Source organism: Notolabrus celidotus, chromosome 10 (assembly GCF_009762535.1).
Source record: "Notolabrus celidotus isolate fNotCel1 chromosome 10, fNotCel1.pri, whole genome shotgun sequence".
In the NCBI taxonomy this organism is placed as follows: domain Eukaryota; kingdom Metazoa; phylum Chordata; class Actinopteri; order Labriformes; family Labridae; genus Notolabrus; species Notolabrus celidotus.
Genome location: NC_048281.1, coordinates 28,368,474 through 28,381,139, shown reverse-complemented (window position 1 = coordinate 28,381,139; position 12,666 = coordinate 28,368,474). Strand labels below are relative to the sequence as shown.

At 40.4% G+C, this 12,666-nt stretch overlaps 1 protein-coding gene across 2 annotated transcripts; it reads left to right on the top strand.

The window, feature by feature from the left end:
- Positions 1-870: 870 nt before the first annotated feature.
- On the top strand, positions 871-12,280 carry shox (short stature homeobox). Of its 2 annotated transcripts, none has more exons than XM_034693647.1 (6): positions 871-1,319; positions 2,974-3,182; positions 7,217-7,274; positions 7,478-7,566; positions 9,579-9,791; positions 10,153-12,280. In XM_034693647.1, the coding sequence occupies exons 1-6, from the start codon at positions 1,079-1,081 to the stop codon at positions 10,240-10,242; spliced, it is 900 nt and encodes a 299-aa protein (XP_034549538.1). In that variant the 5' UTR covers positions 871-1,078; the 3' UTR covers positions 10,243-12,280. The 2 variants fall into 2 exon arrangements, with proteins under 2 accessions (XP_034549538.1, XP_034549537.1); XM_034693646.1 differs by having other exon boundaries at positions 7,457-7,566; positions 10,153-10,347.
- Positions 12,281-12,666: the final 386 nt, after the last annotated feature.

Here is a 12,666-nt window from a genome sequence, read left to right as displayed (position 1 = left end):
ATAAGCTACATGTTTACCGGTGGAGGTAAGAGCTCAAAATTGCTCCTCAAAATATAAAAAAAATAGAATTGTATTGCATTAATAATAATTGGTTTTGATTTACCCCATCTTGATATCTGGGCTGCATTCATTCACCTTTTTGTGAAGGTACAGGTTTACATGAAAGATAAGGATATAAAAATAAAAATAAAAGCATGAACAAAGAGAATTATTAAAAAAAATATATTGAAAAACAAACAATTTGATTTTTTTTTTTTTAATGTATATTGACTGGACCTAAAAAGTCTTTGTTGACTTTTGAAAATATGCAGCATGGTGCTATATTTAATTTTTTTCAAGAAATCAACCACTTTAATATTCTGATCTCTGAGTCTCACAATGCCTGCACTAAAACCATATTAGAGAAAAGTCCAATCAGCTGATACACCAGAGGTTAGAGGTGGCTTATTGAGCCCAGATTAGCTTTCAAACATATTTGTCAACTAAAAAATAAAAAAAAATCGTGGGGCAACCCCACAAACCCAGCATTTCTATCTCCTATAATCGTGTTAATTAAATTTCGCTGATTTAATTAGCCATAACAGTCATATATAACAGCCTCCTCCTCGCAGGAGTGAGCCACCGCGGGCATTTTAATGACCCCGTAATTCAATTAACCGCCTCCATCAGCTCCACCATTGATTTGTAGCAGAAGAAGATGAAGAAAAAAAAGCTGCTGAAAGTTGAATTCTGCAAAGTCGAGGCGGCCTGTAATTGCTCAAGACACAGAGATCGGAGGAAGGGGGGGGGGGGGGGGGGGGGTATGGGTGGGTGTGGGGGTGTGGGGGGGCTGGGTTTGAGGTGGCCGTGTATAAATAGTGTGCTCTCAAATACACAGTCACAACAGCAGGAGTGATCTCACCTCCTCTCCACCCCTCTCCTGTCTATCGCTGCTGCTGCCAGCCTCCAAAAAATCCGAGCGCACACATCCGCGTGCAGAGCTGGTAACCATATAGAGACGCTGAGCTTTTCCTATACTGAGACTTCACGGTGGATTTCCAGGACCAGGACCACTGCTGAGCGCCCAGAGCCCCGAGCCATGGAAGAACTTACGGCATTCGTGTCGAAATCTTTCGATCAGAAAACCAAGGAGAGCAGCAAAGACAGTATTACGTACAGGGAAGTTTTGGAGAGCGGCTTGACGAGGGCGCGTGAGCTGGGCAGCCCCGAGACGAACCTGCAGGACATAACGGAGGGCTGCCCGGTGCATCTGTTCAAGGACCATGTCGATCTGGAAAAGGACAAACTGAAGGACTTTAATGTTTCCAGAGGGTCAGATGGTAAGGGGTTATTTTTTTGTGTTGAAATGAGAGGAAATGATCCGTATTGTGTCGGAGAAATGTCTCAAGTTCAGTTGTTTTGTATCGAGAGCGACGGGTTTGGTTTTTACAAATCCTCAAAAGTCCACGCGTAAAAACAGTTTGAAGTATGGCAGACGACATGTTGAATTGACTTATAATTAAAAAACAGTATTCTGATGTTAAAATGTTTAATTTGACAAAGCAGGAGGCGGGCCCTTTCTCTGATCGCTTTTTTTTAACTCTTTCATTTTGTTTTCAGAAATTAAGTTTTAAGCGAAACTAAAATCCACAGTGCCATCAAATAAAACTAACACAACGGAACTTCATTTTATTTATAGTAGGATGTACCTTATTTACTATAATTTGATTTTATGTGCACACAAGAAAACATTTGGCGACTAAGCCAACCCCAGAGGTTGGACTGTAACGAGTAGGCTAATGTAATCTCTCAGTGGTCGATTGTCCTTTCTTTATATTTGAACAGCATTATTTGAATTCCTAAGGATATATTTAATGTAATTTGATATTGTTTAAACGTTTATCTGCCACATAATTGTGAAATAGTGTCCACTTCACAGTGAACAGTCTATACGGTTGTATATCTCATGCATGTTGCGCCTCTTTGTAGTTTTGTTTCCACTAAAATACAAAATAAAAACAACTAAACACACTCTCAGTACAATGAAAAACACGTGATTATTGGTGGATTGTTTATAAGTGCAGTTAAACAGCAGTGCAGGCCTCTGTTCACTCGGCAGTCAGATAGTGTGCAGAGTTTTACACATTTAGTGTGTTATTTCAGCTTGTTTCTATATTTATCCTGCAGCAGGAGCAAGACAAGGCTCTGCGTTATTCTTCTTTTTATTTCTATTATGTAGAACTATAAGATTAAAGCTGTTTCCGTAGGGGGTTGTAAATCAAATTAGCATCATGCTTGATGTATATTATATTTTAGAATTTTATTAAATCAGCTGAATTTAAGGACAAATACAAGTGAAAACTAGAAACACCGAAAATATGACACAACAGGGCAGTAATGTACCTGCATCAGCTGTCAGGTGTGTTACATTTAATAACGCACACAGCATAGTGCGTTACAGAATAATAAAACACACTGAATAACCTATAGCTGATTAGCAGCCTTGCAGCTTATTACACAGTGTTCATTTCATATATTTCAGGTTTTATTGTAATTCTAAAGACCTCTGGTGAAATGTTAAGACTGACATGTTTCATTTAAAGCTTTATATATCCTCAGTGTGTTTTTGCACCAAGGCAAATAATTCGACCTAAATCTTTGCCGTTTATCCAGGGCTTAATTCTCTGCTCTTTGAATAGCCTATAACCTTATTAGGCCTACATGCCATGGTTGACTGATTCACTTCTATAGCGGCACTGACATTACATTAAGACTTATGGAGGCTGGAAATGCAGCCACAGGCCTCTGTCCCTGAAATCGGCTGTGAAATGTGTGTGTGCTGTTGTAAAAATTACCAGGCCCCTAAAAGAGGGCCCAGAGTGGGTATACACGGGGACCAGTATATACATGTGTGAATGTTTATCCAGCTTTTTTTCCCCAAAGACGTTTACATATCTGCTGTTTCTCTGTAACTCGTGGGGCCGTGTATAACAGGGATATACGAGTGTAAGGAGAAGAAGGAGGACGTGAAGTCTGAGGACGAGGACGCGCAGGGCAAACTGAAGCAGCGGAGGAGTCGCACGAACTTCACGTTGGAGCAGCTGAACGAGCTGGAGCGGCTGTTCGATGAGACGCACTATCCGGACGCGTTCATGAGGGAGGAGCTGAGCCAGCGGCTGGGACTGTCCGAGGCCAGGGTGCAGGTCAGGAAACTCCATGTTTACTATGTCCTCCCTATACTCTTCTTCTCTACACTGATTTTAGAATGGCTTTCACACGGAGAGCTGCTGCGTGAGCCATGAACAAAATATGTTTATTTTCTGCACACATTCTTCTATTGACAATGAATGTGTTCACACTTTCCTTGCATAAATTGGTTTCTTGAAGTAGAGCTTTTAAGACGTTATATGTCTTTGAACTGTTTAAGCAGGTGTGTGTGTGTGTGTGTGTGTGTGTGTGTGTGTGTGTGTGTGTGTGTGTGAGAGTGCTATTTAGTGCCATTTATGCGCCATGTTGGAGTCTTATCGATGATATAATAAGGCCTTAATTTACTCAAAATTCACTAACAGAGAAAATAAAATCGTACCTTGTAACAAAGACTGCACAAGTCTCTTAAAATGATATGCCCATAAACACAATTAACTATTAAAACGATGACGTCAGCACCGCAGTTCTTTTCAGTCCAGAAGGTTGCAAAGTTTAACCTCATGCTGGACACGTTTTTCAACTTTTCAAAATACAAACAAGCAAAAAAAATAAATCATTTCACGTTTAAGGCGTGTTTTTCTCCTGTTTTCTGGGGCGGGCCATGAAGGCATCATTTAGCATCCCAAAAAATCCCCTTAATAAACCTAAAAATCTGATATGGCAAGGGCTCATTAGTCTGCAGGCAGGTTGACCTGAAACCTGAGAGATAAATGATGACTGAAATATTCTTGTAATATTCCTGTGGGAGTTTGTAAAGTGTCAGTGGTAGTCAATAGTGGATTTATCGCCATTTGTCATGCCCTCTGGTGTGTTCTATTCTATTTCTGCTGGACTCCACAGCTTTACTAAAGCAATTGTAGAAATAGAAAAAAAGTTAATGTAATCTACAGGATTATTTATGTGAATCTTTAAGAACTAATAGGTTTAGAGATTAGTATTATTTCATATATTCACTCTGAATTTAACTATTTGTATCGGTGCCTGCTATGACGTTATTCTGTGATATCGAATGAGCTTTTATTTTGTAGTATCAGTGAGTCAGTGAGTTATATCAAACAAGTGTAAACTGCTGTGAATCACGCGGGACCCAACAACCTCGTGAACTTGCAGCTGCAGGCCTGTACAGCCAAAAAACACTCCTCCGATCCCAGCAGCCTTCAGGGGGGAGAGGAAGAAAAAAATCTAAAGCAATGATTAAAATGAATGAAGAGCCTGAATGGCTGCTTCAGGGGACGCGCTCTTATGTCAACTCGGATCCCTCCTCATTTTCTTTGTAATATCTGCCATTGGCTTGATGTAGTGTCCCCATAAAAACAGATTAGAAATAACTCGATTCTGGCCCAACTCTGCTGCTGTTCAGCTATCTAACCGGATAAATAAGACCCATCATGGAGACTGTATTTGTTGCGGAACATTGTCAGAATAAGGTGATAATGTGCAATGATTACCAGTAAATTGAGGGCGTTAGAATATTTGATAAGGTTGATAAAAACAAAAACAAAAAACAGACTTTGTGTTTTTTCTGTGTTCAGAAACAGAAGCTGTTTATTTTCTTTCCCCTGGAATATAAAGCTCCTTCAAAGACACTTTTTTATGTCATGTTTTCCTCCATATTTAGTGGCAGTGAATCGCAGCAGGGCTCGTGCAGGCGCTCCGAGCAGCTGTCAATGAATCTAATTGAAAGTTATGAGAGCTTGGTGAGGAGCAGGCAGTAATTCAGTTACGACTAATATCTTTGGGTTTCTGGCGCGCTGCTAAATTAAATGTCATTATTCACTGTCTCTATTAAAAAATCAAAAAGGAAATGAGATTAGGGTATTTGTGAAGCGCATCATTGAGTGGCCCTTAATGAAGAAATAACTGTCTGAACCAGTGTAGTTCACTTTGCTTAACATACTGGCGCGTAATTGGAATTGATCCCGGGCCCGTCTAATATTAGCCTTGATTTATCTGAGGGATTACTGTGCGTCTATGCAAAATCACCTGAGACTCTCATAAACACCTTTTCTAGCATCTTTTACTGCTGTACAACTGCCAACACACCGCCTTTCACTACAAATCAGATTGTGTCCTAACACAGTAATAACGATACAATAATAGTAATAATAATGATAATAATAATGATAATAATATTAATAATAATGTAATTAAGTTGGAAAAAAATGCATTTCACATTTCGCTACTGCTAAAGGCTACACATCAATTTTTTGCTTTTAGATAAAGCTTGTTACATCTCATTCTGCTGTAAAAAAAATATATTCTTTTATTTCTCATTTTGTGAATATAGGCCTATTTATCGACTTCCACTTTATTTTTAAATTTCTCTTAACCCTCCTGTTATATATGTTTCTCAGGAACAGCAACAATGTTCCTGGGTCAGTTTGACCCGGGGCATATTTAATTTTCCAAAAGTGTCAGAACCCCCCAAAAAATCCCAATAAACATTTTTTAAATCTCATTATTAACTCCATTACTAACCATTTAAATCAATATTTAGTGTAATAGTGTCCTTTAATTCTCACAGATCATGGTTCAGTGAGGATAACTCAGTCACTTTTGAATGACAATTCATGTTAATAGTGTCTGTGTGTGTCTGTGTGTGTATGTGTGTGTGTGATTGGGGTGAAATATGCCACACAGTTTCAAAGAAACAATTAGTATTTGACACTTCTGACTCGTTTAGCCTCCACTTTGACTGCCGGGTCAAATTGACCCACAAACAGTAGGCTATCTATATAATATAAACATGCAGGTGGGACTGCAAATATGTGAAATCAACCATTTTCATTTTATATGTTCATTTCACTTATAAAGCCAAGCAGAAGAAGTTCCATACCAAAAAAACGCAACATAACAGGAGGGTTAATGTAATAATATTCCTCGACGTCCAAATTTTGTCACATTTCTTAAAGTCTTATTTAATTTTTAAGATATTGCCTATACCACTGTCACTTTTCATTGCAGAAAATATCAATTAGTGTATCATTTTATAGCAAAATGTGTCCCAACCTCTTTGTTAATTGTTAAAAATATCCTTTCACGTCGAATTAAATCGTTAAAATATTTCCAAAACGTCTCTTTATCGTGTTTTTTGTATAAAGTTTTATACTCTATGTCGTTTTTTTGTCATATTTATAAAGCAGAACAACACATTGCCTTTTTTTTTACTCACATTTCCCCACTCTTCCTTTTGTCTCAGCCTCTAATGGGAACTTTATCGACTGTCCTCTTGTTACATCCACATAAATGCATGCGCGTCGATCCACGCAGCACCAAAATGGCTCCGTGCGCGTGCTCGGCACCTTGACTCATCATCATCATTATCATCATCAGTGTGCGCCCTTTGTGGTCCGCGACCTGCCGCTAATTTCGCATCAGTAAATGATAATGATCGCGGGGTCGGAGGGGAGGGGAGATAATGTTATTCACTGAGCGAATTAGCTTGATGATGATTAACAATAGGACGCAGCCTGCAGCTTTGAAGCCACAGCAGGCTGGAGGGTGGTTTAACTAACGTTACCCTCTCTTATTTCTAATACCATAGCGACATATCATCATAGTATTCTGATTATCAATTATCCCTCACTCTTTCAGGTTGTGTTAGTTTACTTGATGCAGTGTTTACCATCATTTCCTTGTATTTTATTGTTTTTAAGTTGCCTAAATGTTCCCCTTATAATTAAAAATAAGAGATTTAATCCCCTTTATGTCGACCTAGTGGTTTATCTCACAATGCTTTTTGTCATGGTGTGTGCTCCCTTGATCTGCCTCACAATGTAATGTTTTACAGCCTCATTAATGCCCTAAAAACATCTCTTTATTTTAATATAATAATAATGTTATAATATCATACATCGATCTATCAATCAAGCAATCAAGGCTGCCTCAAAAAGTTGCATTTTATCACATATAACCAACATTTACTTTTTCTTTTTCTCTGTTAAAATCCGCTCCTCTTTTTTAAATTTGTAATAAGATAAAAATCTTAATCTGTATTTTTCTAACAGCTGATCTCCTTTTTCAATCCCAGGTGTGGTTTCAGAACAGAAGAGCAAAATGTCGAAAACAAGAAAACCAGATGCACAAAGGTAAATACAAGACGCTTTACGTGACCTCTTGATTGATCTTTTTCTTATGTTTTTCTTTATTCTTTTTGTCTTATTTAAGTTTTCAAATTTGACACTTTTTTTTTTTTTTACTGCATGTGTAAAGAAAAACAAACTCTGACCTCTTCATCTCATATAACAACAACTGTCTGGCTGTCTGACAGACATCTTTCCCTTCTCTCCAGGTGTTATTTTGGGCTCCGGCAGCCACCTTGACGCGTGCAGAGTAGCACCCTATGTCAACATGGGCGCCCTGCGGATGCCCTTCCAACAGGTAAGGAATATATTTTTGCAAAGCTTTGACATTTTAAAACATTTTAACAGGGAGCAGAAATTCAAGCAGATTTAAATGCAGTAAAAAGAGTGTAAATATAGGCTAAGCTGCAGAAAAAACGACTGATTACTCAGCATGTTTAAAAGAGGAGAAATAAAAAAAAAGGAAAACAGGTCAAAGATGCTGAAGTTGGTGTGTGTTGATGTGCATGCATGTTGTGATGGACTCCAAGTAGGCCTTCTATAATTGCACACATGAACTTTAGGCTACATGCAGCTTTAATATTTGTGGAATCAGAGAGTGTGTGGTGTGTGTGGTGTGTGTGTGTGTCAGTTGGAGAGTAGAAAGGAGCAGTCAGGCCCCGCTGCACCTTTCACCTCCTGGCTGCGTGCTGAAGAGACGAGAGGGGTCGGAGAGGTGGACAGACATCTGATCTGCTGCTATCTGCCTCTGCGTTCCCCTGGCCTGCTGTGTTGTCCGCCTGACCCCTCGTGAAAAAGCGGCGGCCTAATTAAGCCAACGGTGCGGCAGGCAGGCGCGAGCACATAAAAGAGATGATGAAAGCAGGGGGAATGGAGTGGGCTCTGATGGATATTGGCGTTGAGCTGCGCTGGCAGGGGTGGAGGCTCCAGGCCCGCATACCGAGATAGGAGTGCTGTTTGAGGTTTCAGTGGTGCACTGGTATCACAATGCAGCTTTTTAAACAAGTGAATCGCTGGTGGTGTGGTAGGTTAAAGTGCAGGAGGTAATTCTGCAATATTTGAGGTTTGATTGTGGCCTCAAAGCTTCCTAGTATGTCTTTTTTACTCAGATTTTCTGCTCTATCAACCAAAAAGTAAAGGAAGCTGCAGAATGAACTTGGAATGCTGAAGAAAATGAATGCCGTGAGTGTGTGTGGGTATGTGAATGACTTGTATGCATGTGTGTATGAGGCTATAAATGTGATACACACGCCCTAATGCACAAGAACGTCAAACATCCAGCACCTGTTTTGTCAGCGATGGATCAGTTTCTGTCACAAGTTCCAAGTAGTTAATTTTTAGCTGTCCATCAGTGCTTGTACATTTGAATCAGGTGTGATTTGAACGCACTCTTTTTTTAATTTTAAAGTTATCTGCAGAAGCTGCAGTTTGTTACCGGATTGTTCCTTAAAGAGATTTATCAAAACGTTTGTTGTTGGGTTGTGTTTGGATGCTGCTGAGCAACTTCAAATCCACGGTTCAAATTTAATTTTCTCTTTCATTTAACAACTTCAACATGAGTCACTTTCAGTATTTTTAGGGCCCCCGATATGAAAGGAGGCAAAGTGAGAAACTAATATTTGGTGGAGTTAAAACTTTGACTTTAAATCGTTCTATTTTGGTTGGAGTAGAAAGCACTAACACTTGAGTTTCTCCCCACTTCTTCCTGCGGTGTTTGAAACACATGAGGAATGGCAACAGGCTCAGCTCTCTCCCTCTGAAGTTACTGGATGCTTAATTTTCACCTACTTCTTATAAAATAATTGCCAAGAATGTGAAAACTGATATTCTATGCTCCTTATGGTTCCCCTTTTTCCCCCATCGACTCAGGAATATGTCTGGATAAATATTTATAACTCCAAATATGTGAATATCTTTTTAGTGCAAAATTGTTTATTTATGCAATTGAATACATAATCAGGATAACAAGACTCGCATATTTCCAAGGGTATAAGCGAGTTCTCAGTCTGAATTAAACAAATCTGTTCTGGGTCCTAGAAACACTTTGATTCTGGACGATTAAATTGGATGTGGTGTCTGAGAGCAATGTATGATTCATTAACTTTTAGAATAGCTGACATGAAAAAAAGGGCTAAAGCGCAGAGTGCAGCCTTAACTATTTTCTTAGAAAACACAGAGTAAGCAACAGCTCCGAGGGGGCAACATTTGAGGGGGAGTTTAATGGTGTCAGACTGTGAAACCTAAATCCTCACACACACATTCACACACACACACGAGGCCTGTCTAACTTTGTGTTTTCTCATCCTGCAGGTCCAAGCGCAGCTCCAGTTGGACGGCGTCGCCCACTCCCACCCCCACCTGCACCCTCACCTGGCCACTCACGCTCCCTACCTGATGTTCCCGCCCCCTCCTTTTGGACTACCAATCGCCTCGCTCGCCGACTCGGCCTCTGCGGCAGCGGCAGTGGCGGCGGCTGCCAAAAGCAACAGCAAGAACTCGAGCATCGCCGACCTGCGACTCAAGGCAAGAAAACACGCCGAGGCTCTGGGACTCTGACCCCAACCAGGTCGCCCCTCCGCTCGCCTGATGCCCATAATCGTCTCTCACACAAGACTGAGCCTGTGAAAGGGCCGTGACACTCACAGCTAAAACTAAACTAAACAAAAACACTGAGAAGTGAGAATGAAAGAGAGGAACACATACAGAGAGAGGGGGGAGATAGAGTGTGTGAGAAAGAGAGAGAGAGGGGGAGGAAGAAAATGAGAAAAAAAAAGAAGGAGGGGAGCGAGAAAATTGTCACAAAACCAGCTGCCAAAACAAACCACTTGTAGAGAAACGGTAATTAAATACAAGTGAAATCACCTTTTACTTTTCGCCCCAACAGGCAGGACTTCTGCGGGGCCAGTGGCTCAGTCCACTCCAGGCACAGATCACATCCCAAGGACCGTACAAACACATGTGGATGTCTGTCTGAGGGCCGGGGGTCCAGGGCCCCCTGACAGAGCAGAGGACGTTAGAACAAAGCAAACTGGCAGCAACAGCAGCAGCAGCAGCAGCAGCAGGGCCAAAAAAGCAGAGCCTCCCTCGCTGACGCTGACACTTGTGTGGACACAGCAGAGGGGGTTGAGCATTTTGTGGACTCAAACAACAACAACTCACGGAGGTGTAGGAACTGCTCTCACCTTTACACCCCGCTTACCCTTCTCTCTGCCTCCCCAACACCCCCACCTCCCCACCACCATCACTCTAAAAACAAAGAAACATTAAAAAAGCCGCCATATTTGTCTCCAACCACTGTGTTCCCTGCTGCTGCAGAGTGCATGAGCTCTAAAGGAGGACCACACCTGACATAAATGCTCTACAGCTGTTTTTAACACTGCCGTTCTCCATGCCCGCAACAACCCCCTCCCCCCCTCCTCCTGCAAAGTGAAAGCTCTCCATTATGGTTCGATACCTTTCTTCTACTGGACTTGTGCTCAGACTAAAAGCAACAACTTTATTGCTTCTTTGCTGCAGAACGGAAAGATGTTATCCCCCTCTCTTATTCTCCCTCTCTGTCTTTATTTCTTTCTCGTTCTTGTGTTGTATCCCGGGTAAAGAAGTGAAGATAGCCTTTGCACTTCAGGGTCTTGTATGTGGGTGTTTACAAATGGCACTACAAGCAGATACTACTTTACTAATTAAAAAAACAGGGGAAAAGGGGGCGGGGTTTGATATTGTCATGTGATCTGCGAAAAGGACATTATCTTGGATAAAGGGTATAAAAAGCATCTTTTGGTTTTTCCTCTCTTTTCTTTTTTTGTAATTCTGAAAATATGAAGAAAGCATCAGTCAAACTGAAATGCAATGGTGTGCAGTTTAAGTGCAATACTGTAAATAGCGAAAAAAAAGTACAAAAAAAAAACAGCTAGCAGTTAACCCTCAACGATAAAGAGCCCGATGATTTTTCATTTGTTGTTTTTTTCATGCACTGTTGAGAGTGTTGAATTTCTTTGCCAAACACACCAGTTTTTCTACAGCAGTGTGTGTTTTATTGAGTTGGAGAAAAGTCACTCATCATGACAAGGTGCCATATTCCAAATACCCTCGTGTGTGCGTGTGTGCGTGTGTGTGTGTGTGCGTGTGTGTGTGTGTGCGTGTGCGTGTGAGCAGTTTTGTACACATCAGATTCAGATGTTGAGGAAAACTTGAGCACAGATTTGGATGCTGCAGATTAATTACAGCTGAGTTTATGAATACTTTTAAAATCTCTATTGGCTCCTCTGCAAACGTCAGAAACACCTGCAGGTACTGGAAGAACTTCAAGTCAGATCAGCAAATATCAGCATCCTAAACCAAAACCAAGCAGTCGTTTACAAAACGATTAGCTTAATTCTGCATGCTAGATGTGACATTTTAATTCTGTGCTTTGCAATCTCATCCAGACAGAAACAAACATTTGAATTGATTTGGAGTTGAAGGATTTTTTAAAAAAAGCCTCTCCACACTGCTGTCAGAGCTGCGCCACACATGTTGATCTGTTTCAGATCACTGTACCTCCAAGAGTCTGCAAACCCACATTTCCTCTGCTAACAGACCTCCATTTAGAATCGTTTATCTGTGTCTCCATTTAAATTAAACATATTGGTGTTTTATTTATTATTTTGTCTGAAAGTCTATGAAAGATGAAATAGTTGAGCTACAAGTGTACATTTTTACATGGCTTTGCATTTATTTTTGTATGTTTTTTTAAGTGTTAAATTTGAATTAGGAGGTGTGGCTGTAGTGCATCGTTCGCCTAAAGGAAAAATAATGTAGCGTGTCCGAGTTTACAAACATTTCAGGGATGGTTGAATTGAACAATACTCCATGGAATTTGTTGTACCCATTAAAATGATTCTCATTTCATATGCAAGCATGCCTAAACATGAATCATTGTACGGTTTGTTTTTCCCCCCCTTTTGATTCACAAAATATGAATGTACATCTTGTACAAGTAAACTATCAATAAAGTTATAAATATTTGTACTTGAGTTTTAGAGTGCTTTTACAGCTTGTTTAGCTACAGGAGACACTTTGAGTTTCATGCACAAAGAAATGCAATGCTTCTTTGGAAATGTGTTATCTTAGCATACACACACGCAGACGCACACACAGAAAAAAAAGACACATTTTCATGATAACACTGTAACACTGACAGTATCTTGATGCAGATTCATGCTCCCTCTGCGTCTCGTACTGTGTTGTGGCTGCTTCTCACCAACCACCTCAACATGTGGATCAATATCAATATCAGTCTTACGTTGACATTCCCGTACTCTCCACGCTAGCTACCCCAGCTCATCACATCCAATCTCAGCTGCACACCAGCACAGAAAATTGAGCTGCTATAAAATCCAGATGCAACCAGAACCCGTCG

What these genes read in the sequence shown, in the direction of transcription:
- shox (XM_034693646.1), top strand. Translation starts at nt 1,079, where the DNA reads ATGGAAGAACTTACGGCATTCGTGTCGAAATCTTTCGATCAGAAAACC. An exon ending in TGTCCGAGGCCAGGGTGCAG is followed by an intron (nt 3,183 to 7,216) that starts GTCAGGAAACTC and finishes TTTCAATCCCAG; the next exon opens with GTGTGGTTTCAGAACAGAAG. An exon ending in TGCGGATGCCCTTCCAACAG is followed by an intron (nt 7,567 to 9,578) that starts GTAAGGAATATA and finishes CTCATCCTGCAG; the next exon opens with GTCCAAGCGCAGCTCCAGTT.